Consider the following 27,241-nt stretch of genomic DNA (forward strand, 5'->3'; position numbering starts at 1 on the left):
ACCCAATGCTCGTGTACAAGTACATTACTTTACTGTACGGCAAACTGACTGAATAGTTATCATGTGTAGCTGTACATACACAGGCAACCATTACCTTTATAATCATAGTACTGTAAAACATGGCAGCCTCCATAGAGAGGACCCGCTGATGTAAATATTAAGTATTTAAATAAAAAAGGGCTCATTCTGTGTTAAAGAAAACAACAGCTCATATAATTTATTAGAGTAGTGAAGACATCACTGGGATTATTGGATATTTTCTCACGATGCATCTTTTCACCTAAATCTATCACTGGACCTTTAACTGTGGCAGCTGTAGTTCCCTCCCCCGCCTGTGGGCAGCATCACTGCGTCATCGACCCCTACATTCTTACGCAGAAGAAGAAGAAGAAGAAGAAGCCCCTCCCCCTCCATCCACAGAGCTAGCAGCAGAAGCTAAGCTAACACACAACATAAACACTGGTGCATCTGTGCGGAGACGGAGACTTTTCACCGGCGCAGCTGTTGCTCTCCTCCGCCCCGGTTCGTCGGATCACACCCACACGATGCGGTAGTTCGGCCGGACGTGTTGCTGTCAGACATGTTTGCGCGGATCTCGGATTTTCCCTGAAGCTGCGCTGCTAACAGATGGTAAGACCTGGATTTGGCTCACAGGAGCAGCTAGCTAGCTAGCCGTGCTATGCTAACCCCCTAAGGTTCTCACTGCGGGATCCGTGAAAACGCGACGTTACTCCGCCGCTGAGCGGATGTTTCTTCTCTCTGGGTGTTTTTTTTACTGGTGGGCTTTCTGAGCGATCTCTGCTCCGGGGTCGATGGAGGATTGGATGGGAGCAGGACGATGCGTCCCCCCGATGCACCGACACAGTTTGAGCCAGAACAAATCACGTCAGTGTTTCTCTGCTCGACAACAGAAGCAGGTTTTTAAACACGCGTCAGGTTTGCGATGGTTCGGATCGTCGGTGATGCTCGTGTGATGGATGGTTATCGGAGCTGAATGGTTTCGAGTGTTTGGCCTTCCTCTGCTGTGCTCCAGTGTTTGTAGTGACCGAGGTGTCCAGTGGTGGGCGGTGCTGTCAGTGCGAGCCGAGGCTCTGCCTGATCATATTCTGTTTGTCCCACAGCTGATCCATCAACATTCATTCATACGTTGACTTTGACATCATTTAAAACAGATATTTATGTGTATGTTTGTGTGTAAAACTCAAAGCCCATAATGAATTGAACCAGCTAAAAGACATTGTTTGTGTGGCCCAAAGCCTCGTCTATCTGTAGTGCTTCAGTGTTGTGAGAAAACAAGAGTATATAAAGTAAAAACTTCTTTAAAACTATCAGAAAATAGTGAAAAATAATCAATTCTAAGCAAAAACAAGATAGAAAACAATGATCAGTGATCAGATGGTATAAAAGAGTTGTGTATATGACGGTGAACAGGTTAACGGCTGTGAAAACTGATTGTAAGAACGTAGATATATACTGAACGATCAATGTATTAAATTCGTGTGAATGTATAAAGTAAAAATGAATGTGCACGGTGGAATTACAATTTGGATATAAGTGCGAAATTAATCATTTGCAAAGTAGATAAATGGTTATTTATGATCAAATTAACTGTAATGTGAAGTGTGCTGTGCAGAAAGGTTTACAGAGTAGGCTGCTCAGAGATGCACGGACAAAAATAAGAAAATAAATATATAAGAAGTAATTTGTTTGCGCGTTGCCTCTTCTCCTTCACACGGAATGTTAACAAGGTTTCATTAGATCTTTGTCCGTGTTTTGCCTGAAAGCGGCGTAATTGATGCTGATTTGCTGATTAATTACTCAGAGCAGTTCACGGGAGGGGAAACGCTTCTTTATGGGGGAAAAGGTTCAATTAAATTCAAGTGCACTTAATTAAAATACGTCAAGGTTCCCACTTCAGGAAACACAGGGTTCATTCCTCTCGTCCCTGTTGAGGCTCGAAAGGATCGACACACAGAGCTTGTGACTCAGAGACAAAACCACAAGCAGCAGAATGGTTTATGGGACATTTTTTGTTCATAAGTGCATTATTGTCGTCTCTCTGCTCAGCCCATGATTCAGCTGGAGAAACCAGTGCTGACTGGTACCATGCCAGTGGTGTGGCCCACCATCCTCGACCTGGGCAGGGATGAGTGCAAGAGAATCCTCCGTAAACTGGGTAAGATTGTTCATCTGTGTATAAATATATTTGACTGTCACTTCACTTGATGAACGAGATGGTTGACATGTGGTTCTGTGTTTCCCAGAGCTGGAGGCTTATGCTGGGGTTATAAGCGCACTGAGGGCCCAAGGAGACCTGACGAAGGAGAAAAAGGATCTTTTAGGAGAACTCACTAAAATCCTCGGGTAACGGTTTCTCATATGTCCCAGAACTGGATGACTGAGAGGATCAGTTTCTGTAAATTCTGAACACTAATATCGCTTTGTCCACCATCTGCCTAGTATCTCAACTGAGCGCCATCGTGCAGAAGTTCGCCGGGCCGTCAATGATGAGCGCCTCACTACAATTGCTTATCAGTGAGTGTACAGCTGATGTTTGAGATTCATTTATCACGTGCATAACATTATGCAATGTTATACAGCACATTGAATAAGCAGGTGGATTTATTATCTTGTGAGTTATATTCTATTCCTGTGTAATTTCAGTGAGCTAATGAAACACATGCTAAAAATAGCATCCTCATTAGTGCAGATCATTTTGTTGCAAATGGTCATTAACTGCACTGATGGGCTCTGAGGTGGATGATTATCAGAGGGAGGAAGAGTGTATCGTGGAGTCTTTGTTTTAATCGGTCTATTCAGACTAAGGCCACGTTTACTCCAACAGATGTGATCTTATTGCACATCTGGGCTGCGATTGTAGTTTTAAACACATCGATTGAAGAACTAAATGGTGTGTCACCTCTTTTTCAGCATGTCTGGTCCTAACAGCTCGTCTGAATGGTCCATCGAAGGACGCCGGCTCGTTCCCTTGCTGCCGAGGCTGGTCCCTCAGACAGCTTTTACTGTCACAGCTAACGCTGTGGCCAGCGCCACGGCCAATCAGAATGCCTCCCTTCTGTTGCCAGCTGAAACGGGAAACAAAGAAGGTAGACCAGAAACACTTTCTTTTGACTGAGGGCGTCAGGAAACCTATAAGACCTTAAATGACTTGGTTTCATTTCCTCCCCTGCAGTGGTCGTATGTTACTCCTACACAAGCACCACCTGCACCTCCACCAGCGCTACGTCGACCAGCGGCGCGATGGGAGTAACGGTGAAATCACCCAGACCACCCAGCCCTTCGTCCAACGTGGTGGTGCTGCCCAGCGGGAGCACGGTCTATGTGAAAAGTGAGTGTCTTTGGTTTTTGGACTTTCTTTCTGAATTGAGTAATCGTTCATCATTAGTGTCAGAACTTATGTCGCCTGAGCCACATCCTGAGCTTTCACCTTCCATTTCCAGGTGTAAGTTGTTCTGACGAAGATGAGAAGCCTCGCAAGCGACGGCGAACCAACTCGTCCAGCTCGTCGCCGGTGATGCTGAAGGAGGTTTCCAAGATTTCTCCGGCGATCTCCAAGAGCATCACGGTGCCTATGAGCGGCAGCCCCAAGATGAGCAACATCATGCAGAGCATCGCTAACTCGCTGCCGCCTCACCTGTCCCCCGTCAAGATCACCTTCACCAAGCCGACCATCCAGACCACCAACACCACGACGCAGAAGGTGAGTCACGCTGCTCGATAACATTCCTCTCACTGTTCCAGAGTTTAAACTTCTTTCTGTTCCATCAGGTGATCATCGTGACAACTTCCCCGAGCTCCAACTTTGTGCCCAACATCCTGTCCAAGTCTCACGCGCACAACAACGCCGCCCTGTCCAAGCTGGCCTCCTCCACCATGCTGACCACGCCCACACAGAAACAGACAGTGGTGTTCCCCTCCACCAACCCCAACACCATCGCCGTGACATCAGTGGTCTCGGCCACTCCGTCAGTGGTCATGTCAACGGTCGCACAATGTAGGTCCAACATGCGTCACGTGTACCAGGTTCTTAGAATCATGGCTCATTCAAACCTCCAGTTAATATGTGTTTAAAGATTTGTTTTCATTTGAGGGCTCAGATACAGAAAATCAGCTTTTCCTACCGTCTCTAATGTGGCTTCACGTCTCACCACCGGTGTCGACTGTCGTAGGTTCTGGTTCGGCTGCAGTGAAGGTCGCTTCGGCTCGACTTCCCTCACCCAAGACACTGGTGGGCTCACCCACTCAAATCCTGGCCCAGTTCTCCAAACAGCACTCGCCCAAACACCTGCAGCAGGGCTCACCTTTAGGAGCCGCCAGCATCTGTCAGACCCAGACCACGTCCACCTCACCTGGAGCCAAGCCCACCATTCAGATCAAACAAGAGTCCGGTGAGGAGGCATCACACGGTGGTTCAGAGAGTTTTACTTTATTTCTCTGGATGTAGGAAACATCTTTGATTAAACTGTTATTCTTTTAAAATGACCAATATACAGTAGCTCTGTAACATCTCTGTATTTAAGTTATTGTAGAAAAGCAACGTTCAGTTTTTTGCTGTGCTGTAATTTCCTGTATTGTTTGTGTGCAGGAGTGAAGATCATCACTCAGCAGGTTCAGCCCAGTAAAATCCTGCCCAAGCCTTCGTCAGTGGCTCTGTCCAGCAGCAGCTCCTCTCCCATTATGGTCGTCAGCAGCAACGGAACCATCATGACCACCAAGCTGGTCACTCAGCCCACAGGTGGTTCTGTTCACATCCGGTCAAATCAAATCTCATGCTGTTCATTCACCCTCGACGTCTTACTTTACATCTGGAAAATACACGATGTCCCTGAAAGTCACTGTGTGTGATGTCATGTTCTTTAAAACACACGAGTCATTTTAAAATCTTATTCGTTATAATACGTCTGCTTCACTTCTCTGCTGGACTCACTCTGACATTTACATCTTAATAATAAAATGACACGTCTGCACACAGCTTCTCAGGGCACCTACACTCGACCCACTGTTGGCGCCAACATCGGAGCGAGAATATCAGCCTCTGGGGGCGGGGCTACCTACGTGAAGACCACCAGCGGCAGCATCATCACCGTTGTGCCCAAGTCGCTGGCCACTCTGGGCGGGAAAATCATCAGCAGCAACATCGTGTCTGGTGAGTCAACAAAGTTTGATATCTGCATCACACCCTGCGGCGATTCTTGGAAATCTTCTGATCAGTTATGGTTCAATAAAATATCGTCTCCCATCCCCCGCAGGCACGACGACGAAGATCACGACCATCCCCATGACGTCCAAACCGAATGTCATCGTGGTTCAGAAAACAACGGGAAAGGGAACGACCATCCAGGGGCTGCCGGGCAAGAACGTGGTTACCACACTTTTAAATGCTGGGGTCAGTCAAACAGCACAAACTGTATTTAAGAGCTGTGGTGCAGATTATTCGTTCATCATCAGTTCTTCTTTTCAAGTTACAGCATGAGCTTTAGAATCAGAGGTTTTTCTGTAGGAAATCGTTTTGTCGTGTGTTTGTATCATTTCAAGAACAGTTTTTTTTGTTCGTATTATGTTAAACAGATGTTTTTAAGCAGTGTTTGTGCGCTGGACAGTGTCGTTTTACATTCTACCACTTGGTGTCGCCAAAGTTAGAAACGTCCAACATGTACTATGTGCGAAGACACGAGTGTTGTTCTGCTTCCTGCCTCAGGGGGAGAAGAGCTTACAGGCCGTCCAAGGGACCAAACCAGCGATCATCACCGCCTCCAGACCCATTACCAAGATGATCGTCACCCAGCCCAAAGGCTTGAGCTCTGGATCCCAGTCCACCGCCACCAAGATCATCCCAACCAAGATCGTCTACGGCCAGCAGGGCAAGACGCAGGTGACACGCAGTCTCCACCAGCCAATCAGAAGTTTCTCCGTTCTGTTGAGGGACATTAAGTCACTAAAAATACGTTTATCTTACACAGTCGTCGGGGAAATGTTTCTTTCTATGAAAATGAGAACAAACTACTGATGAGAGGTTTTCACATTCAGTCACTGATGTGGTGACACCTGCATATGAGATGTTTTCTAGAGAAGTGAGAGGTTGTAATTAAATGAGTTCGCTTGGAACAAAAGAGAAAAATCCCTTGTTCTTCTTCTGGCTGAACAATGTTCACTGTACACAGGGGTTGAATGTTGACCTTTCCTCTTCCTCCCTTTGACTTCCCCCATTCGGGGAGAGAGAGACGGCTCTGAGCCGAGTCTGTATCCTGAGCAGACTGATGTTTAAGGTCAAACAGCTCGAGAGTGTTTTCTCTCCTGCAACACGATCGTGCTTCTGACATTAAACCTGCATTCAGTGTTTTGATTTTTGGGCAAATCAACAAGCTGTAACCACACTGACACATCTCGTCCAGACCGTTTATGAACTTTACACAGGGATGAACTTAGTAATTGTGGTGGTTTAGATTTTAATACTTCAACATTCAGCGAAATCAAAATGCAGTGTCAGAAAAAAAATTGTTCGGGGGAATTCCATTGCGCAACTTGAAGGTGTTTTTTTTGCTGAGGGTTGAAGAAAGGTCGGAGCCGTCGAGCAAATATCACATGTTTCCATTATTATGGTCACAATGAGCGTCGTGACATTAGATCATAGTATTTTATTACGTTCGTTAACTTCCTCATCTTCATTCATAAACAGTGAGTCATTGTTTCTGGCTCATCGAGTGAACACAATAACAACCTGAGTCAGCTGTAACTGATGCTGAGGTTGTGAGGTCGGACGTTTCTCACGTCACATCTGTGTCTTTTATGAAATGAATATTTATTTCACTCTTAATGTAAAACATCATCCACTTTGAAATCAATTCAATATGTCACAATATGATCTATTCTTTCTCTCCAGGTTCTCATCAAACCTAAACCAGTTTTCCAGACGGCGGTGGTGAGCGAACAGACCAGGCAGCTGGTCACAGAGACGCTGCAGCAGGTGACGCGTGCTGCAGACGTGGGTCAGGTTCTGGCCTCCGGCTCGGACGGGTCCACGAAGGACGAGGTCGCCAGCTTCACGGAGGCCAGCAGCTCAGCAGGCGAGGCCTCACACGGCAGCGTTCAAGGTATCCCGCTCTTCTTCTTCGCTGTGGCACGGGATCGCAGACGAATTAGTTCCCCGCTGCTCAACTCTCGCACGTGTTACTTTGCCTTTATGAGAATGTTAACTCTGTCAATACATTTGTTCCCATCATTCCTCAGAAGTGCAGCCTGTAGTGCACGTGTTGTCCTCCAGAGAGCAGGATTGGACTGAGCAGGAAGTATCAGTTGAGTCCAGCCCCACTATCATCTATCAGGAGGTGACAGGCGGGGAATCCCAGTCAGCGACGTCCACTATCAAAGCTCTGCTGGAGCTGCAACAAATTACTGGTGAGTCTTTATGTTATGGAACGACTGGTGATGTAAAACCAACCCCGGGGGGCGATTATCACCTGTGACCAGGACTACAGCAGCTCAGCACAGTCGAGCAGAATATTCCTGCTGTTAATCAGTGTGCAAGACATAAATACTCACATACATCATTTCTGGACAGTTTTGCCTTCAAACCTTTAATCCGTCAACCCTGTGCTCTGCATTTAAAACAATGGAGTCACAGAATCATTAGAATTAAAAGACAGAATTTAAGTAAAAGAAGATAAAATCAAAGTTGGTCTGAGTCAGCCGACCTGATCTCATCGGGCAGATTGTTCCAGAGCCTCGAGGGCCTGAGTGTAAACACTCCGTCCCCTTTAGTTTACAGCCAAACTGCCGTCAAGCAAATATTAATGGACTTTCTGGAGCAGTCCAAAAAGCTCCCAGCCCACAGTAATAAAGTTTTTCCCTGTTGACTCTCACACTGAGGTCATTGTGTGACAAACCTGTAGAACTGGGCTGATGAGATAAAAGCTAGATGGAATATTTAAAGGTGGGGAGGACTTTTACATTGTGAATGTAAAGTCCCTAAAGAGAGCCACTTATTGAACTTCATCATTTGTTATCTTCAATCACTTAAAACCACCCGATGATCTGTGTTCCCCTAAAACATATCAAGTAATAATTATTAACCTGAACTGCAGAGAGAAGCGTTCGACACAGGATCGTATTAGTGTCAGGTGTTTATTCCTAATCATTGTTATCATCATATATCATGTGTGTTGTTTAAATGTCCCTGCTGCACATTTACCTGTTGTCTTGATGAATTCATGTTCGGGACATTTTCACGCTCACCACACTGTCGCCTTGAGTCATTAGGTCGTACAGTAATTTAGTTCTCAGACACTAATTTTAGTTCTACGTCAGCATTTCTATTGTTTGTTAAGATATCATAGATAAACGCATCATTTCCTGCACAGATGTTTCAAATCAAAGTGTTCCAGTGACTCACAGATCAGCGTCCATTCATTTCCTGAAAGACTTTTAATGTGAAACATTTTCTTAGAAAATATAAAAGTGCAGTGTGTTGGTTTTGTACAAACTCAGTGTTTGTCATTAGATTTCATATCACGTATCCTTTAATGCCGGCGTTTCCTTTTTTTGTTGTTTACTTAGTGTCTTTTCTTGCACACATCAGTGTGGAACTATGGGTAGGTTATATTATTTACAACCTGAGTGTTGTTGCTCTGAACAGTGAAGGAGAAGGGCGAGTCCAAACTGAGGCAGCACACCATCGACCTGAGTCAGCTGGCCGTGCCCATCCAGCTGACCCAGGAGAAAAGGCCCAGCCCGGAGTCTCCGAGACCCTCCACCTCAGAGGCCGAGCCCAGCACCGAGTTCATCGCGACAGGTACGCCTACTGTCACATGACTCCCCTCATTCGCTTCATATCTAATGTGAAGGTCACCTGACAGCTGTGATCTCCCCGCCAGGTAAAGTCAGCAGGGTGGGCGTGTCCTCGGAGGATCACAACTTCAAACCAGCCGGCGTCTCGGCAGCAGCTGCAGCTTCTCACGTCACTCACGTGGTGAGAGTCAGACTTTAAATTTAAAGTTAAGGAGTCAGTCGACTCTCAAGCCCAGAGCCGGTTGTTTTTTTAATTTCCATGTGAACAATATATTTATCCTCAACTTTTAAACACTCCTCTATAACAGTCGGCTTTTCTCTGTCAATCAGTCCACAATAGATTCTGGAGCCTTAAATATTTGATTATCTTGAAGTCATCATATTGTTAGATTCCTCCCTCTGCTCCTTTTTAGCTCAGTGTGTCCTCCTCTTGATACCGCCCCTCACTAGTCGTCTTTGTGACTCTTCCAGGCGTCTGAAAGCGTCAGTAAAACTGTGTTAGAGGTGGGTGATCTGGAGGGCGACACCTTGGACCCTCAGACAGGCTTGTTCTACCGCTCCTCTCAACCAGCAGCAGATCCCGTGAAGCCAACTTCCCACTCTGTAGGTGCTCAGCCACCTTTGAGCCAGGCGGAGGCCGAGCAGAGCCGGCACACGTCCACCTCCGCCCAGGCGCCGCCGCTGCCGCCACCTCAGCTGCAGAGCAAACCTCAGATGAGCCAGCCTTCCTCTTCCTCCACCGCCTTCCCCTCCACTCCCCCTCTGACCAAGAAACTCCCTAAACTACGAGAGCAGACTCTGCCCAAACCCCAGACCCTAACCCAGAGCCCTAAGGACAGACCGCTGGCGGCCCCAGCCCAGACCGTAGCCAAGGTCACGACCCCGAGCACGCCGACCAAGCTCCTGGTGACACCACAGCTCCCGAGGCTTCAGCAAGCGCCCACGTCCCACCACAGACCCCTGCACACGCCCATGTCCCACCCTCCTCCACTGCAGGCGCACCACCCTGTCAGCACGGAAAAGACGGTGTCCAGTCAGGTGAGCGGTCGTACCACTAACTCACACACAAAGGCAATCAAACACGTTTCATATTTACCTTGATGCAAACCTCAGACTGGTGCAGATGTGTTACCTCAGGCTGCAGCTGCGTGTTATTGTGAGTTCATCATTGTTTCATAAACTAAATAAATCGCGTGTTGTTCTGTGAGAGAAGAAAACATGTTCTCTGTTTATAGAGAAAACTGCTGCTGAAGTTCTTATCTTCACACTGAGAAACATGGAACAAGCTTCTTGTCCTCCATCTCATCTCATATTTATTATTATATATTTAACAAGAACTCACGGTCGTTAAGATGAAGAATTATAATCAAGTCTTGATATTTTCCATTAAATAAATGATTTATAGATAAATACAATTCTTTTCTGCATCATTTAGTAGAATATTGGTCAGAAGTTGGACGTTATCTTTTGTTTATCCTCATTAAAATATCTTCACCGCAGCAGCCGATCATCACGCAGAGCGCCACTGTCACCAAGATAACCTTCGGCAGTTCCCACCATTCATCGCCGGTCTTCAGCAGCGGAGAGGCCACCGCCAAACTGGTCCCCGAGTCCAGCTCCGGGCCCCCGGGAGACAAGCCCTCGGTGTCCGACATCCTGAAGATCTCTATGATGGAGGCGGAGATCGACCCGAGCACGGAGCCCATGGTGGTGGATTCCTCCAGCGACTGCGGCCCTCTGGGTAAAGCCCTGGCCGTGCAGGCCGTGTCCGGCACGCTGGACTCCGGCCAGTTCATCAGCAGCTCCGGGGCCGCCATGCATCACTCCCACGCCAAGACGCAGCAGTTCAGCTGCATGCCGGGCCTCACTGCACAGAGGAGCAAAGCAGACCTGGAGGTTATCGAGGTGAGACGTGTTTCACAGAATGTTTTATCTTTAGTGTCGTTATGATCTCATGTCACAAAGCAAACGTTTCTTCACCTGTGAATAAAGATGGACGACGTGTTTTAACTTCCTCGTGTTTCACAAAAATGAAACTAAAATATCCCAGACACCAACACTGCGTGTCATCAGGTGTGACATCGAAGTCCCGCCAATACACCTGCTCGACCAATCAGGAGTCAGTCTCAGCCGTCAATCTGTTTTCATATCATCAAATAACGAACGAGTTAAACGATGTGACGGATCCTGAAAGTGAAGCCAGAGCTTCTACAGTAAAGGTCGTAAACCCCGCCTCCTCCATGTCAGCTGATGGGTCATGGACCAAACGAAACTGACTCGTGATTGGTCGAGCGTGTGCGTCAGCGGAACCTCCATACCACGGCTCCAAATGATGTCATCAGAGCAAGATGGCCACGTTCTTAATCGGGGCGTTGTGGCTTCACAGGAATCGGAGACGCGTTGTCCGTCTTTATTTACCGTCTCTACGGATCGATGAATAAAAACAGAGTAAACGATCAGTTCTCTGACACAGTCTGTGTCCGACCGAGCTGAAATGTGACTGAAAACCCTGATGTGACTAACACGTGCAGGTGATTCCTCAGTACTCCATCCTGCCGGACTCCAGCCAGTCCAACGTGGTGGTGGAGCCCAGCGGCTTCCTGGAGATCACCAACTACACCAGCCAGCAGCTGGAGGAGGACAGCCCCATGGAGCAGGAGGTGGACAGCAGCAACGACGAGGCCGCGGCTGCCAGCCCCCCCGACCAGCCGTAGTCTCTCCACACGAGACGTGAACGCTTCGACTGGGGCCTCGGACCCGGCGGACGAACACCCACCGGTTGTTTTTCTGACACAGACAGCGAGACTGTTTTCAGTTGTGTAAAATATTAGTTTGTTCATAATAAACCTAGTATTTTTTTTCTTCCTGCCCGCAGCTAACGGCACATGTGGTTTTTATTGGCAGCGAGTGCTGCTTGTAAAAAAATGTGGGCGTGAAGTGAAAGGATTCAGACGGTTGGACAGATCCCCTCAGAACAGACTCGACTGTTCCAGCGAGTTCACTTTGTAACCGACAGGACTCCGTGAGACGTTTGCACATTTATAAAACCGATTATTTGGTGCGGTGTCTTGTGCCACTTTAAATTTGAAAAACACACTTTGCACCAGCCTGAGGTTGTCCAGTGTTTCAAAATCCTGTTGCCCAGAAAATTCGGTATTTTTGTACAAAGCGTCTCACCGGTTGGATTTCTTCTTTGGACGAATCGAAGGTGTTATCATGAGATGAACTTTGTAACATTGAAACTTTATCAGCGCTTACGGGATTTAAGTTTTGGTAAAAGAGAAGCTGGAGCAGGAAGAGTTGCCGCTGCTGCGTGAGCCACTGACGAGTCCTGGAGAATCACCGAGTCCGACATCATGTGCTACCGCTCATTTTAAGTGTACAAAACAAACAAACAGTGAATTAAACAATGTACCTTTTTTTTTTCTTTTGTAAAATATATTCTGGAGTTCAAGAAGTTGCTGTGAAAATTTCACCGATTATGAATTTGCATAGTGTTTGAACTATGCACTTCTTTTATACCTTTTCAGACTAGACGACTTGTTGAGAGAAATCATTTAATCTGCACAATAAATCATCTCAGTAGAACCTGTCAGTTTATTTATTGGTTTTTAAAGAAAACCAGCTTTCGAATGTAGGAAGATAAACCCACGAAGTTCTTAAATTAACCCTGAAGCTATAAAGATAACGTCACATGTTTCCATAAAGCTGCAGGAGAGATTGCGTTTCCCCTTTTCACCGCTGTCCGTTTGTGGTTTTCCAATTTGGTGACATTAGGTGTCAGTGTTTTCTTATCAGGATCGAAGCTTCTGTCTTTAAACAGACGAAAATAGAAATATTCAACATGAGAAGAAACCTGCATCTGAAATCATCTGCAAACCAAAAGTTAAAAGTGAAAACTGCTGATTAAAAACTCCTCCTCTGTAGTTTTTCATTTTCAGACATATCTGTTATTTAAGGACATTTTTTAAAAAACGTGTAAAAAAAACCTTTTAAATCTCTGTTCAAAAGCCTAAAGGGACTTTTTTAAAATTCAGGATCAAACTTGTAAAATGTAAAAGAATTCCTGCAAATCTCTCCAATGGTTTATGAAAACCTAGATTTGATAGAGCAGAGTTTTATGAGCTGTTTCTTGGACGTGCAGAACCGTGTGTTACATATCTACTTACACTTGGCCTGAAATCTGCTCAGGCAGCCAGAAGAACTGTGGAATTTATGTTGGCTCCTACTGGCAAATATAAAAACATATTTATTGCTCTATAAGGATCATGTGAGCCAGGTTCCATGTTTATTGGCCTCTGTGCTGTTGTAGGATTTTTCTTTTTTGCACACACACACACAAAAAAAAAGCTTATTGCACACTCGCTGGTCGAGTCCGGCTCCGCACACACTCGTTTCTCCTCGTGTTGAAAGTGATCCAGTGGGCTCCTGGGGGCCGGCGGACTCTGATTGGCTGGAATCAACCGCAAAACATGTGGCTCTGTTTAGGAGCGTGCTGACTTACCATCCTGCCTCCCTCCGCCCTGCACCCCCCTGCTCAGATAATGGTGTCAGAGTCCCAGTGGGTAACACGCTTTACCTCCGCCCGCTCTGCTGACTCACCTGACTGAGAACCAGGCAGAGGGACAGTGTGTCAGTGTCTCAGGATCTGAGTTCAGAGTTAATCCTCGTTGTCTAAGTTAAAATCTTTCAAGTACTCACTGGACGGAATCGAACACAGTTTGTTCTCCAGAGGATGAATCCTGAGAAGACAAAGTAAAAAATACACCTCCACTGATCTCCCTCAGGGGAAATTCACACCGACAAGTTACAGGTAAGAATAGAAACAGGATCCAGAAATAAATAAATAAGGTAGTAATGGAAATACAATGTACAACTTTGAACTGGGAAACTTTACGAAATGTCCTCTGTCAAGGCTCGACGCTGACATTTAAATAACTCCTAGATATCATCTCTCTCAACATGTCTGAGCTTGTGTTTGTCTTTTGTAGGATTATGGAAAAATCACTGAAGAGAAACTTGGGCCAAGAAAGAAGTCATTACATTCGGGGGCAGATGCAGACGAAGGAGCGGAGCCAAGTCATTCATGAATCCTGACGAGCACTTTGGTGCAGCTTGATTGAATTTAAGAGCCTTTGATGGAGGTCTGCGCTCGGATGAGTCGACTACTGGAACAATGTCCATCATCATGGAGCAAATCTGGATGAGAGACAGAATGTGAACGGCTCTCTGAGGGGCCTGATGGTTCTCTGTGGACACAAACATCAACCTCTCCCTGGTTTTCTGATCCCACTGGAGTTCTGCATGATTCAGGTCAAAGGTCAGAACCGAAGTTGAGTCTGGTTGAACTTAAAATGTCACTTTCTCATCGCGTATCCCTCATTGGCTTAAAGTTCCAGCAGAAACACAGGGAGGGACGTCACCGGGACGTCACTGAGCCGCCTGATGGAAACTTCTAGAGACGTTCTCAGAAACCGAACACGTCCAGCTGCTCTCCGCTGACCTGACTCTCTGCTGCGTTCCTCCAGGAGACAGTTTGTGTTGTTCCTCACTATCACTATGTAGGAAAATCACGGGCGCAGCAGTGACGGGGTGAAGGAGTTTCCTCCAACACATTCATCACGAGGGCCGGAGCAGCATTCCTTCAGCTTGAGTTGATTTGATTTCGTGTATTTTTCACCCGTTAGTCAGAGAGAGCTCGGGATCGCTCTTTGAATATCTCTCAGCGTTTCTCAGACGATGGTTCCTCTCGTCTGAAAAGTCTAGTCTCAACAAGACAAAGGTTCATTTCAGAGAAACCATCAGGAAGTTTCCCACAGATCAGATACACAGAGAAGAGTCACAATGAGTTTCTCTAACGTGACTTATCGGTGTGTTTGAAATCGGAGTGTTCTGTGGAATCTTTGTGTTTTACTCCAGAACCACAACCGTAAACTTTGAAGAGGAATCTTTTAGAAAAGCGTCTTTGTCTGTGATCTCGCTTTAATCAGCTCCGCCAAGGAGGCGGTGTTTTCACCCGTCTTCATGTTTGATGGAGGATTAAACAGAAAACTCCTGAACAGACTTCAACCGAGCTCGGTGGAGGGATGAGGATCAGACCTGAGAAGACCAAACTAAAGTTCAGTGTGAAATGTGTTTGACATTGTTTTCATGTGCTCAGTTCAGGACTGTGTCTGAAATACAAATAAAACACATTCCGACCACTTCCCCTGGTTTCTACTATCATTGTGTGAGGAATTGTTTGACCTTTGGTTTGAGACATTCTAGTTTCGAGGCATGTTTTTCACATGATCATTGTAAATCCAACATTTGCTCTGTTTATTTCTCAGTTTTAGTTTCACACGACATGTTTCTAACTTTGTTCGTCTTCTGGTTGATGTTGACTCTGGAGGTTTTCAGGTGTGGAACCCGGAGAAAATAAAAAATAAAATAATAAAATCTTGGACAAGAGTTAGAACCTTTTTCTTTTTTTGTAGTTTGGATCGACCTTCCCTTTTTCAGAGGGAGAAACTTTCACAATCCTGTTTAGCTGCCAAACAAACTTACGTTATCTTGTTTTCCTTGAACTCAATCACACCCTGACATCAATGCAGCGGATAAATAAACTCTTCAGTGTGTGTGTGTGTGTGTGTGCACAATAAAAAGAGAAAATTCGGCACAATTTGAAGTTTATCTCACGGCCACATGTCCGAGAGTTTGCTCATAAAACAAACAGCCTGAGTCCAAACTGACTCATCCTGCGCTCTCAGACACAAAGTTACCAGACCGAGCTCAAAGCGAGTGGCGTGAATGTGTCTGTTATTTCTTTCCGCAGAAACAGCAGATGCAGGATGTTCGATTCCATTGTCTCGACCGTGAGCTCCGTCCGCTGCCCTCCTGGGTTTGTGGAGCAGCACGAACAACAACAACACAATGCACGTGGAGCGAGCGGGGGAGTTAAACATCATGTAACCGTGGAAAACAACCCGTGACCTCTGACCTCTCCCATGGTCCCTGGTGGTAAATGGTGATGGTGAGCGAGCGCTTGTGTGGGAGCGGTGGGATTAACGTGGATGAGCGATGGGACGATGTCTGCTCTCTGGAGATCGTGGAGCAAGGCACCGATGATCCCACACAAACACACGCAGACGTCTTCCATCCATCTCCACTGATAAAGTCCCAGAGACGAGGCTGAGTCACGGTCTCTCACATATTTATCTCGTCTGAGCAGAAAACTGAAGACGTCACAGCCTGAAGGAAACAGAGACGAGGTTCAAACGTATTATTATATATATTAGATTTATCCACTGAAATGTTCGATCACTTCAGTTAATTCCATCATCGACAAAAACAACAAACAAACACGTCAGTAAATTACAACGATGCCACAAAATAAAAGAACCAACGTGAAACTGAAATAACGAATTCACTCGTGAGGAGTTCGTAACATTCTTAGTTTTTTCTTTAGACCAGACTTCTTCGTGTTTTAATTTAATCTATGACACATTAAACCAAAAATCAGTCTTTTCATTATATTATATATTTACTGAATTACATATCTTTTATTTAACATTGTAGAAATTGACTATTTGAGCTCTTGACCAAGTCATTCTTTAGTCAGGACTGATTCAGGTCAATAATCGTATGAATGTGTTAACACCATTTTCTCTTTCTGTTCTAAAATCTTCCTCGTGACTCAGCTTCTACTTCACATCCTCCGGTTATAAAACGTCTCTCTTTCATCTCGGCGTGACTGAACTGTGATGATCGCAGGTTGATGTTCAGCGGTGACTCCGAGCCTGCTCACAAAGACGAGGAGAAGCGGTCGAGGTCTGCTTCCAATTAGAGAAACTGCACACCCTCCACGTAGGCCTCCTCTGATTCAATCTCTGCCCATCACTCATCTCATAAACAAAAGAAGGACACGGTGGAATTTTACAACAGGAAGAGGAAATGATGCCTTCGGCTGGGTGGTGCAGCTGCTGGCAGGAGAGCGTGTTTTGTCTTTGTAGGGACAAAGACTTTGGTTCATACATTAGAACCAGGAGAAAGCTGGTGTCTCCCGTCGGAGGCCCGTGACCTCTCGCCTCCCTGGGGAGGAGGAGGAGAAGGTTCTTCTACTGTGGGTTTGTGTTACTTTCCCCTGGAGACGAGAGTCAACGCTAGAAAAATAAAGTTTGAGTCTCATTCGACCTCCCAGTGGAGCACTTTCCCGGAACCACGGGACATTCGAACAGTTTCAGTGATTCATCGGTAGTTTGTCCTAAATGATCCGTTCAGACGCAGTGATGTCGGCCTCGTTGTGTCAGCGGCCGCTCCTTGTAAATAAACACAGGTAGAAGGAAAATGTTTCGTTTCAAAGAGCTTCTGGTGAAACACTTTCACTTGTTTTCAGACATGAAGTCCAGAGAGTGTCAGGGAAACTGTCCGTGGGCCTTTTCTGGAGTTTGTAGCAGGAACATTTTTTTAAGTTTGGACTCCTGAAGGGAAATATCTGGTTGAGGCGAGAGGTGGCTTCTGGGTAGAGCAGCAGGAGGCCTAACACGAGCTCCTCAAGGTTTTTGATCGCTCTGCCGTCACAGGACAGATTCACTAAACTTTTTCCAAACACGTTCTCTCTCCCTGGAGGATGAACGATTTCCGTTTCAGACCCTCAGCCTTCACTGGGCCAAAGTTTGGACAAAGGTTTTCAAAGTTCAGCAGGTTGCCACGAAGTTTTCTGAGCACATTGCATGAGTGAATGAACTAGATACCCCCCCCCCCCCCCCCCCACAGCCAGAGACAAAGGAGTTGGTGCTTTATTAAATCATAAACTTACAAAAACTCTTAACTCATAATACACCTGCGCTTCCTGCTGGCGTCCGGCTCCGCTCACACAGCGTCTCACTCTGCTGCTGCTTTTCAAAGCTGAGGACCAATCAGCTAACAGCTCTCACCTGCGCTGATGGCTCCTCCTGTGCAGGTGGAGGTGCAGGTGCTGTCAGCCGCCTGCTATTTTTACAAACCAAGTATTCGTACAAATCATCAGATGAATCCACGATGAAAAACATCAGCAGCTGCAGTCCCGTGGAGAAAAGTTCAAATTAATCTAATGACATAAAGAAATAAGGGACAAGACCAACAGGATGTTTTTCAGCATCAACCTGAGAACATCTGTGCAGCGCAGGGTTTGTACTTGTAATTGAGTACTTTTAAAGAGTACAGTTAGTACTTTTATTCAAGCAGAGGAACTGAAAAACTTCCCCGAACACACACTGCTGAAACAGTGAGCAGTTAAAACACCATTTTATTTATTTATCTCACTAACGTCAGCATTTAAAGACCAAAATGTGATAATTTAAAGTCTGCGTTTTCTTAAAGGATCAGAAAACCTCTGATTGAAAAGCATGAAGCCGTCACTCTCAGGTCCTCGGTTGTGTAACTGGTTCACAGCAGCCGACAAACTCACCCACGTAAACACAGTCTAGACGTATGATTGTATTTATCTCAGAGGAATCTGTTTCTGAGAGCAGATGAAAAGAGGATGAAGATTATTCTGGAGTTTCCTGCAAATACAAACTCAACAGAGCGAAAGTTTAATCAGCAAATTATCACTTATAAAGACTGAAGGTTATTTTTTTTATGAAACAAATCATCTGGAGCCACGTGGTCGATTTATTCTGAAAGTATTTTATAATAAAATATAGTTTATGTAGCAGAAACACAAAGACAAAGCTATTTTTAATCAAGTCACTTCAGTGTGTTTAAAGTGCTTGACAGTGAATCATGTGAAACACAAACACACGGTGACATGTTGACATTAGAGCCATTTAAAAAAAAGAGATGAAGAAAACTGACGCAGAGCTTCATTAATACAAACGTTCCTGTGAGCGAACGTTCTGTCGTGAGATTCTCATTTCTGTGTGAACTGTGATAAAAGAGGCTTTTCCCCTCTGATGTGGAACAGGACGGCCCGTTGACAACTTCCTGCTCCACCCTGGACGCTAAATGAGTGAAGATAAAGCTCCTCAGGCTGAGCAGCACTTTCTCAACCTTAAAGCTTTAATCCAAACGTAAACACGGGAGGAGAAGCAGGAGCAGGAGAAGGAGAAGCAGGAGAAGGAGCAGGAAGAGCAGGAGGAGCAGCGGAGGCCCAAGAGGAATCTAAAGACTCCATCTTATTGTATACTCTATAGAGGAAACTGTCTACGTGATGCCGCTCTGTGTCGGCCGCTGTCATCATATGAAAACAGAAGATTAGAACATGGCAGCACATTTTTAACTACACACTGTACCTGCTGTATAAATACAGTTCAAATAACAGAAGTCATGAGTACGAGTTGCTCTGTTTGTGACATATTTACACTGTGAGCAATGAGGGGGAAGTTTCACAGGTTTAATTATCATTAACCTGGAAGGCCGGCGTATTTATAAAGTGATAGAAAATGTAACCGTGGTGAGTTCAGAAATTTCCCACTGAACCGGCTCCACTCAAATGCATCGCTACAAAGTGGAACAACGGAAAGTCAGTTTTCTCTGAGCAGCCGATGAGCTGAAGAATGAACTGAAGCTCCACAGTCACCGACTGTGATGAGACGTTATATCTGGGATGCGTCTCTGTGTAAAACTGTAAAAACTCCATCACACTTTCATTAATCAAACTCCTGAACTCAGTGTTCTGTTGATCAACTAACTGATCTCCACTTGACTTCTTCAACAGGGTGTTTATTGTTCAGTCTACTATCAGTGAGCGTCTTTAACTCAATGTCTTATAAACGATTTTATTATCTCATTAATGTTAAGTTTTACTAAATGATTTGTTAAGCATCATATCAGAAATGTGTTGCTTCTTCACAAAGCCGACGAGACAAACTCATGTAGAAAATAAACATCACTCTGATCATTTTATATATTGTACATTCAGTTTAATATCATGTCATTGAATTCTTTCCTCCATGAATCCTTTGAGTCATCGAGCCGGACGTGTTCGTCAGTGACTTTAATGAGGATTCTGTTTCCTCAGGACAGAGCGAGGTGAGTGTGGAGTCGTTACAGACTCATGAAGCTGGTTTCACTCAAACTAGAAAGTTTAAAGTTTCCACAATGTTTCCATAATCAATCAATCTATTGAAAGGAAACCAGGAAACAAAAGAAAAGCTTTTAAACTGCATTTAATATTTATATCAAATGAATCGTTATGGAGCATCACAGACCTGGGATCAGTTCAGAAAACATCCAACTTACTCTAAAAAAATAAATTATTTCAAAAATATGAGTTCTAGTGGTTATTTGTAAATAAACAAGATATAAGTAAAACACACGAAGACAAATATAAAGTGCAAACTACATAAACAGATAAAGGACGGCTTGGACTGGTTTGAAAATAAAAATAAAACTTCTTCGTCTACATCCTCATTTCATTTCATAGTGTTTTCTTCAGTTTTAGCTTCAAGCTAAATATCATCATACTTCATTCGTTTCTATAAAGACTAGAAACAGGGAAACAGCAAGTTTAGCAACTTTGAAAGCTCATTGATTAAAACGTGTTTTTCTAAAAACACATTTTAAAATATGTTCCCGCTCAGCCTCAGGGAGCTGTAGAAGTTATTTTCTCTTCTTTGGACGTAGCCACGCTAACTGTATCCCTGTTTCTAATCTTATATGCTAAGCTAAGCTAACTTAGCTGCTGGTTGTGGCATCACTCTAACAACACTGACGTGATGCTGATCGACCAGTTCCTTCAAAAAACCCCGAAATTGAGATTTCGTTCATCCAGAAAGTCCAAACTTCTCTTCAGAAAATCAAAGTGAACAAATTTTCCACACGACGTTCCGGCTTCGAAAGTTTGTTTCAGTTTGTTTGGCGCGTGTTTCCGCCCGTCAACAAATGGTTGTGGTCGTTTTTTTTTTTTGCATTAACTAATTCATCTTTTTCAACGTTGCCCAAATCCTCAAAAGGTTAAACCCTTGTGAAGACTTCAACTCGTCCATCAGGAGACGCCACAGACACGACGTTCACGTGTCCAACTTCTAGATAAAACCACCGTCCTTCCAATTAACAGAAGTCGGCAAGTCCCGTCTGTTCCTTCATGTTACGCTCTAAAGCTTATGTTGGGCTTTCTTTTCCTCGAGCGGCGCCGTTTAACGAGAAGTGCCACCACCATCGTGACGACCAGCAACACCAGCACAACGACGACAACAACGTACGCAGAGTTGCTCGATGCCTGGCACATGCCCTCGGTCAGCTTCTCGATGTTAACCGGCTCTGAAAAGTCCTCGTGGACACAGGTCACGGTCTCGATGTCGGGGACGACCACGGCCAAGCGCTGGACCATGTTGAGGAAGCCGAGGTTGCTGCAGCAGTTCAGGGGGTTGGAGCCCATGTAGAGGGTTTTTAGCGAGTGCTCCAGAGCGACCATAGTGCTGCTGTCCAACGTGACCAGGTTGTTGTTCTGCAGGTTCAAGGACTCGATGGAGGACTCTCTGTTCCACACAGGCAGGGAGGTCAACTGGTTGGTGGACAGGTCTACGTGTTTGAGACTCTGCAGCAAGGACAGATCTGTGTGTAGACTGGAAATGTTGTTTTCCCTCAGGAGGAGGTGAACCAGCGAGTGCTCCAGACCACGGAGGGAGTCTTTGTCCATGTCCAAGCCCGGGTTCAGGGACAAGTCCAGCAACTTCAGAGGGGTGTTGGCAAATGCATTTGCAGGGAGATTCTGCAGATTGTTTTCAGAGAGGTACAGGAAGTGCAAACTGCGAACAGAGGACAAGGACACACAGTCGGGGGGATTCACTTGGTTTTGCTCTGTCAGCTCTGGATCGTATGGGCTTTGCTGCGAGTCACAGATTTTCAGATTGTTCTGTTGGAGCTGCAGGTATTTGATACTTGGGAGTTTCTGAAATACGTGATGGTCCAGGGTGGTGAGGTCATTCCCTTGTAAGAAAAGCTTTTCCAGCGACGGCAGAGAGTTTTCCCCGAATGTCAGAGTCTGCAGGGAATTAAAGCTGAGATTGATAATCTTCACCGTCGGGAGAAGACCTTCGACGGTCAAAGAAAACGAGCCGATGCAGTTATTGCTCACGTTCAGGACCTCGAGTGATCTCATGAAGCAGAAAAAGGTCTCCGGTATGGTTTTGAGTCGGTTGTAACTCATGTCCAGATATTGGAGTTGCGTTAAAAAAACATTTGCCCTTTTCTCCGGATTTCCTGAGACGTTGAAGCTCTGGATGTGGTTGCGAGAAACATCGAGATACTGAAGCACGTTGGTTCTGGGGAGAAACGGAAAGTAAAGCATTTTGTTTTCGCTCAGGTCGAGATTTAAAAGGTTGTACAGTTGACTGGAGCTCGCACTGTGGAAGAGCTCCATGCTGTTCTTGCTGAGATTGAGAACTTTTAAATTGTAGAGATTAAAGTCTGTGATGCACGTGATCGAATTCTTGGACAAGTCGAGTTCGGTCAGATGACGCAACGAGTCAAACGCTCCGTCCTCGATCTCCAAGATGACGTTATTGTGGAGGCTGATTTTCTCCAAGGACGAAGATCCACTGAAGGTATTTTGTGCTATTTTCGTGATGCTGTTGCTGTTCAGAGAAAGGTTCACCAGTGACGGAGACTCCTCCAGGAAGTACTCCGACATCCCCGTGTACAGCCCGTTGCCTGAAAGATCCAGCGACTCCACAGCTGTGAGAGGCCCGATGCTGACTTTGGAAAGAGCGAAGACACTCAGATGATTCTTGGACAGATCCAGAACTTTCAGCTCCGTCATGTCTCTGAAGAGGCCCGGCTGGATGAAGTGGATCCTGTTAGCGTGGAGGTTCAGATGATAGAAGCCGGTGTGGTACGCCAGAGTTTCCCGGGTGAGGTTCTGCACCTGGTTGCAGGAGAGGTCCAGCAGCTGGACGCCCTGAGGAAGGTCGACCGGTGCACTTCTGAGGCTCCGATCGCTGCAAAACACGTCCATCTGGACCTACGAACAAAGACAAAGAGGCTGGTTATGCCGGCGTCCTGCCAGGATCGTCTGAACATGACACAACACAGACCGAATGTTTAAATTAGGGTCGATTTATGAGTCAGTGTGTCCTCGGCATGTTCTTGGCAGCGTCACGGTCCTCTGAGGTTTATGATGCTGAGTTGTTCTAATAACAAAAACTCTTTACAACGTCGTCTCCTTTTGAAATAATTAAAAAAGTGAAGCTGAATGATGAAGTTCTCCAACCCAGATAAAACTTTTATGAGCAAAATAGTTTCTCCACATCTTTTCGTCGTCCCCCCCCCCCCCCCCCCCCCCTTTTCCCTCAAAAGATTCAACTATTTAACTTATTAAACGTAGATTAAAATTGAAACCACATGGCCACGAGACCTCCCTGCGCAAAACAGCTCATAAAACTGTCTCTGCTCTCGCTCCGAGGCCAGCGCACATTTCTCTGCGTATATCTGCGGTGTCCTGCTGATGGTTGTTCACAAGCCGGCCAGAAACAAACGCTTGAATTTATCCAGGAACTACTGCAGGGCAAAATATCTTGAGTCTGTGATCAGGTCTGTTGCTCAGAAACGTGAGAAGAACAATCATCATTCCCTCTGAATCCTGTGAGCAACCGAACGTCTCCACAGAAACTGCTTACATTCCTGAAAACTGCACATCTGAACTTTGTGTGATTAATATGTGAAGTGGTTTACAGATCATACTGTAACAGTGCAAGACACGTTCCAAGGAACCAAACAGGAAGCATCACTCGTCTAAAAAGGAGCAGAGGTTGATTTTTAAAGTTCAGCCGAAGCTTCAGCATAACTTCCACAGTTCCTCAGAAAAGTTTCTTTTTTGTTTCACTGGTATTGTTGGAAAAGACATTTTACGCTGAAACTTTCAGAACCCGTCAGAAGCAGGTTGCTGCAGAAGTGAATTCCAGAAGCGGCAGCTTCAGGGTTTAAGACTGGAAATCTTTGTGTTTTTATTATTGTAGGAAATGCAGACGAGAAAGAGATTCAGAAAGAGATGCACCTCAACCCAGTTACAAGTCACGACCACCTGAACCGAGGAGCCACAGGGGGGCCCTGGACTGTTATATGTCCTGACCCACCTCTGTCCTCTGTCCCCTGTCCCCTGTCCTCTGATTCAGAGAAAATGACAAATACCAAAGAACAAGGAATGGATTTAGTTTCTGGATGTTGGAATCACACGTGAATCACAGAGAACCGCGCCGCTTCACGTGAACTCGCTGCATTTCTAACCAGGAGAGTGGATCTAAAAATAGAAACACACACCGATACCTGGTTATTTATAGAAACAGGTAACACCACATGAAGGAAACGTCTCAGTTTCAGATTTCACTTCATCTCTGGGAAACTTTTAGTTGCATCTTATGTTTATTTATTTTAAATGCAGAAAAGTGTGAACTGATTGAGTCAAACACAGAAAGACGTGTGTATAAAAACACAGGACAAGTACACGCTCCAGGTATGTGCTGCTCGAAGGTGCTGTGCAGCCGTGCAAGATTTTAAACTCTGCGATAAGACGAGCTTTTGAATTTTCATCCAATGTTTTCAAAGCCCGCTCATTAAAGACTTTGATGGTTTTCAAGTCACCAACTTCTGCAAACCTGCGATTTAACCTTTGTCCACTTCATGAAAGCTCTTAGTTGGAAAAGTAAAAAAAAAAACTCTCTCTCTCTCTCACACACACACACACACACACACACACACACACACACACACACACACACACACACACACACACACACTCACACACACACACCTGATGGATGAGGTGCCTCGTGTGTCGGTTACCATTGGCAACGCATACAAACACATGAGAAGTACTCAGCAGATACCTGGAGCCTTCACTTCACCTGTGTAGTTTTTTTTTTACTTACTACTTGGCAGGGAGGGAGGTGTCGGGGAGGACCTGCGGACGCCGCCACGCAGCTGAGCAGCAGCGGGGAGAGCAGCTGGAGGAGGAGGAGGAGGAGGACCATGGTGCTGCAGGGAGAGGGAGACGCACATGAGCGCAGGAAGGAGGCTGAGAGGTGATGTGACACGAAACAGAGAAGAAAGGGGGGGAGTAGCCTGTGACAGAGCTATTTCTACAACCGGCACAAAGGGGCTTTTTGTCGAACGACCGCAGAACTGGTACGACTGCAGAGAGACGACAGAGCAAACGAAGCTGCTGGTCATGAGAGGAGCACCAACAACATCCTGCAGAGCAGACAACGTGGGAGTGATGTCACAGTGGTGGTAAGTACCCATGTGGGGGGGGGGGCAATAACAAAAGAGGTACGAGACCGAAGATCAGCAGGTAGGCAAATGGAAAATAAATAAAAAAACCCAGTTAAAGGTTTTTAAAGTAGAAATTGTGCAGATGTCACCAGCTCGAGGTGTCACGTGTTTTCTGTGAGATCCTGGACCCTGGTGTGAATCACACTGAGCTCATGTGATGTTTCAGTAAATTCCACAAATCACATATTAACGTTTTACTTGTTTTCACTCTGCTGCTGAAAACACAAAGTTCATCACGTGTGTTACTTGTAGAACAAAACTATAAAACGTTGTTGTTCATCTGCAGCAGTGAAATGAAAAAAAAAAAACGGTTGAGAGCAGATTTAGAATATTAAAGTTTAAAACATGTTAACTTATAAAGAAAACTATAAAGTGACGTTTGATTTAAAACCATGAAAAACAAAAATGCATAAAAAAAGTGTTTTTCTTGATCATGACCCCTGAGATTCATTTTCCAACAACACTGAACATGAACAATATGAATAATAAGAAAATAAATATATATCAAAATATGATTCTCTACAGAATTTGTACTTTTTCTTTCTTCACATTTTGCGAATAACAAAAACACCGGAAACTTTTTTCTACACTTTTCAGTCAGCGGAGAAGAAGCATTTAGAATTTTAAGCAATAACACAATGTAAACATGCAGAGACAAGAACTGAAGTATGTTCACGTGTCACACGGTTTAAGTCGAACTTGTAAATCTTCACTTTTACAGAAGCTGGAGTTTGAATTTAAAATAAAAGACCCGAGTACTTTGTCCACCGCTGCACTTTGTCACCATGTGTACAACAACAACAACAACAACACATGTAGAGACTCATTATAAAGCTGAACATTTACCTCACTCTCAGCTGATGACAAACTCTGCACAACCTCCTGACCATCCTGATTTCACATCCTCACAGACACACACACAGACACACACTCACAGACAGACACACTCTCACACACACTCAGAGATCGATAACCACCAGAAGGAGAAGCACGGTCCAGCAGCTCCCCTCGGCTGACTCTTCCCTCCTCATCGCTCGACTCTTTCCAGCCATCACATCCTGTGAGAATATCCTGCATCGCTCGGCCTCCTCCCCACTCCCACTGTTCTCTGGGAAATGCCTTATAAGGGGATTGGGAAGTCCAGTCCCCCCTATATCCTCCCCTCTCCCTCTCTCCCCCTCTCCCCATATCCCATTGCACAAATTTAAAATATCTCTTTACTAATCCTGAAAACTGCTCTCACGCCCGTCTCCATCAGGAATTTGTGTTATTTTAACATATTTGACCTCAAACCTCGAAGTTCAAACCGGCTCCGTGTTCGTTGTGCGTGTGAATCTGAGGGATTTTTTCAAAATGAGCCTTTTATGGGTGTTTTTTGTTGAAATAGAGATTTAGTTGTGATGCTGATCATCTGCACCCCAGAGGGAGCAGGACGTCAGCAGCTGTCACTGATGGATGTGGAGAGAGGCCGACCGCCCAGCAGAGACATGTGGGCGTGTCGAAGAATCACACATCCTCCGAGGGACCGAGTGAGATTTGTTACGTGGTTTGCTCTGGTTCACCAGACTGTAAACAAACAGTGTCGTTATAATGATGAACACCAGTGTTCATGTTCAGACAATTACAGATCTGTGACTGTGACTGTCTGACTGACTGTGTTTCAAGCAAAGAAAATCCTCTCTGGTTTTATACGAGTGTGACCGATAGACTCTATAAATATATTTTAAATATTTCATTCACCAGAAACACTCAAAGGTCCTGTCGACAGGTGGAATTCAACGATTTCAATAACATAAATTCTAACTTTCCAATAACAACGAGAAGACTTCGACTGTCGCTACAAGACGAAAGAGTAAAACGTCTGTGGATGCTCATCAGATCCATCGCCATGACAACAGGGAAGATTTCATCCAGTGAAGAAGACTGTGGGAATATGATGGGGGGGGGGGGGGGGGGTTCTTTGAGCCAACAAGTGCAGGACGAAGAACATGAAATGGTACTTGAGTAAATGTTCTAAGTTTCTTTCCTCCTCGTGTTGAAGAGACAGAAGAAAAAAAAAACACTGTACAGGATAAAATAAGTGAAGAAGAATCAGTCTCACCTGGTCTCCGTCTGCAGCGTCGCCTTCATCAGCTGGTTTGGTTTCACATTCATCATCATTTGATCCGTCATTTATCAGTGGCGTCACACACACACACACACACAC

At 45.3% G+C, this 27,241-nt stretch overlaps 2 protein-coding genes across 9 annotated transcripts; one reads left to right on the forward strand and one right to left on the reverse strand.

Moving 5' to 3' along the window:
- Positions 1–396: 396 nt before the first annotated feature.
- emsy (EMSY transcriptional repressor, BRCA2 interacting) lies at positions 397–12,393 on the forward strand. 7 transcript variants are annotated; one of them, XM_020105121.2, is made up of 20 exons: positions 397–630; positions 2,068–2,176; positions 2,265–2,364; positions 2,461–2,535; positions 2,932–3,107; positions 3,194–3,349; positions 3,462–3,721; positions 3,790–4,015; positions 4,191–4,409; positions 4,607–4,759; positions 4,994–5,167; positions 5,271–5,407; positions 5,720–5,893; positions 6,902–7,112; positions 7,249–7,416; positions 8,654–8,809; positions 8,892–8,986; positions 9,277–9,843; positions 10,306–10,710; positions 11,337–12,393. In XM_020105121.2, the coding sequence occupies exons 1-20, from the start codon at positions 628–630 to the stop codon at positions 11,517–11,519; spliced, it is 3,747 nt and encodes a 1,248-aa protein (XP_019960680.1). In that variant the 5' UTR covers positions 397–627; the 3' UTR covers positions 11,520–12,393. The 7 variants fall into 7 exon arrangements, with proteins under 7 accessions (XP_019960680.1, XP_019960683.1, XP_019960682.1 ...); XM_020105124.2 differs by having other exon boundaries at positions 11,349–12,393; XM_020105123.2 differs by having other exon boundaries at positions 10,309–10,710.
- A 7,273-nt stretch (positions 12,394–19,666) lies between these two features.
- lrrc32 (leucine rich repeat containing 32) lies at positions 19,667–27,222 on the reverse strand. Of its 2 annotated transcripts, none has more exons than XM_069510099.1 (3): positions 27,137–27,222; positions 24,633–24,738; positions 19,667–22,729 (listed from the first exon to the last, which is right to left on the reverse strand). In XM_069510099.1, exons 1-3 carry the CDS (start codon positions 27,205–27,207, stop codon positions 20,855–20,857), a joined length of 2,052 nt encoding a protein of 683 aa, XP_069366200.1. In that variant the 5' UTR covers positions 27,208–27,222; the 3' UTR covers positions 19,667–20,854. The 2 variants fall into 2 exon arrangements, with proteins under 2 accessions (XP_069366200.1, XP_019960667.2); XM_020105108.2 differs by lacking the exon at positions 27,137–27,222 and adding an exon at positions 25,882–26,097.
- Positions 27,223–27,241: the final 19 nt, after the last annotated feature.

Source organism: Paralichthys olivaceus, chromosome 15 (assembly GCF_024713975.1).
Source record: "Paralichthys olivaceus isolate ysfri-2021 chromosome 15, ASM2471397v2, whole genome shotgun sequence".
NCBI lineage: Eukaryota > Metazoa > Chordata > Actinopteri > Pleuronectiformes > Paralichthyidae > Paralichthys > Paralichthys olivaceus.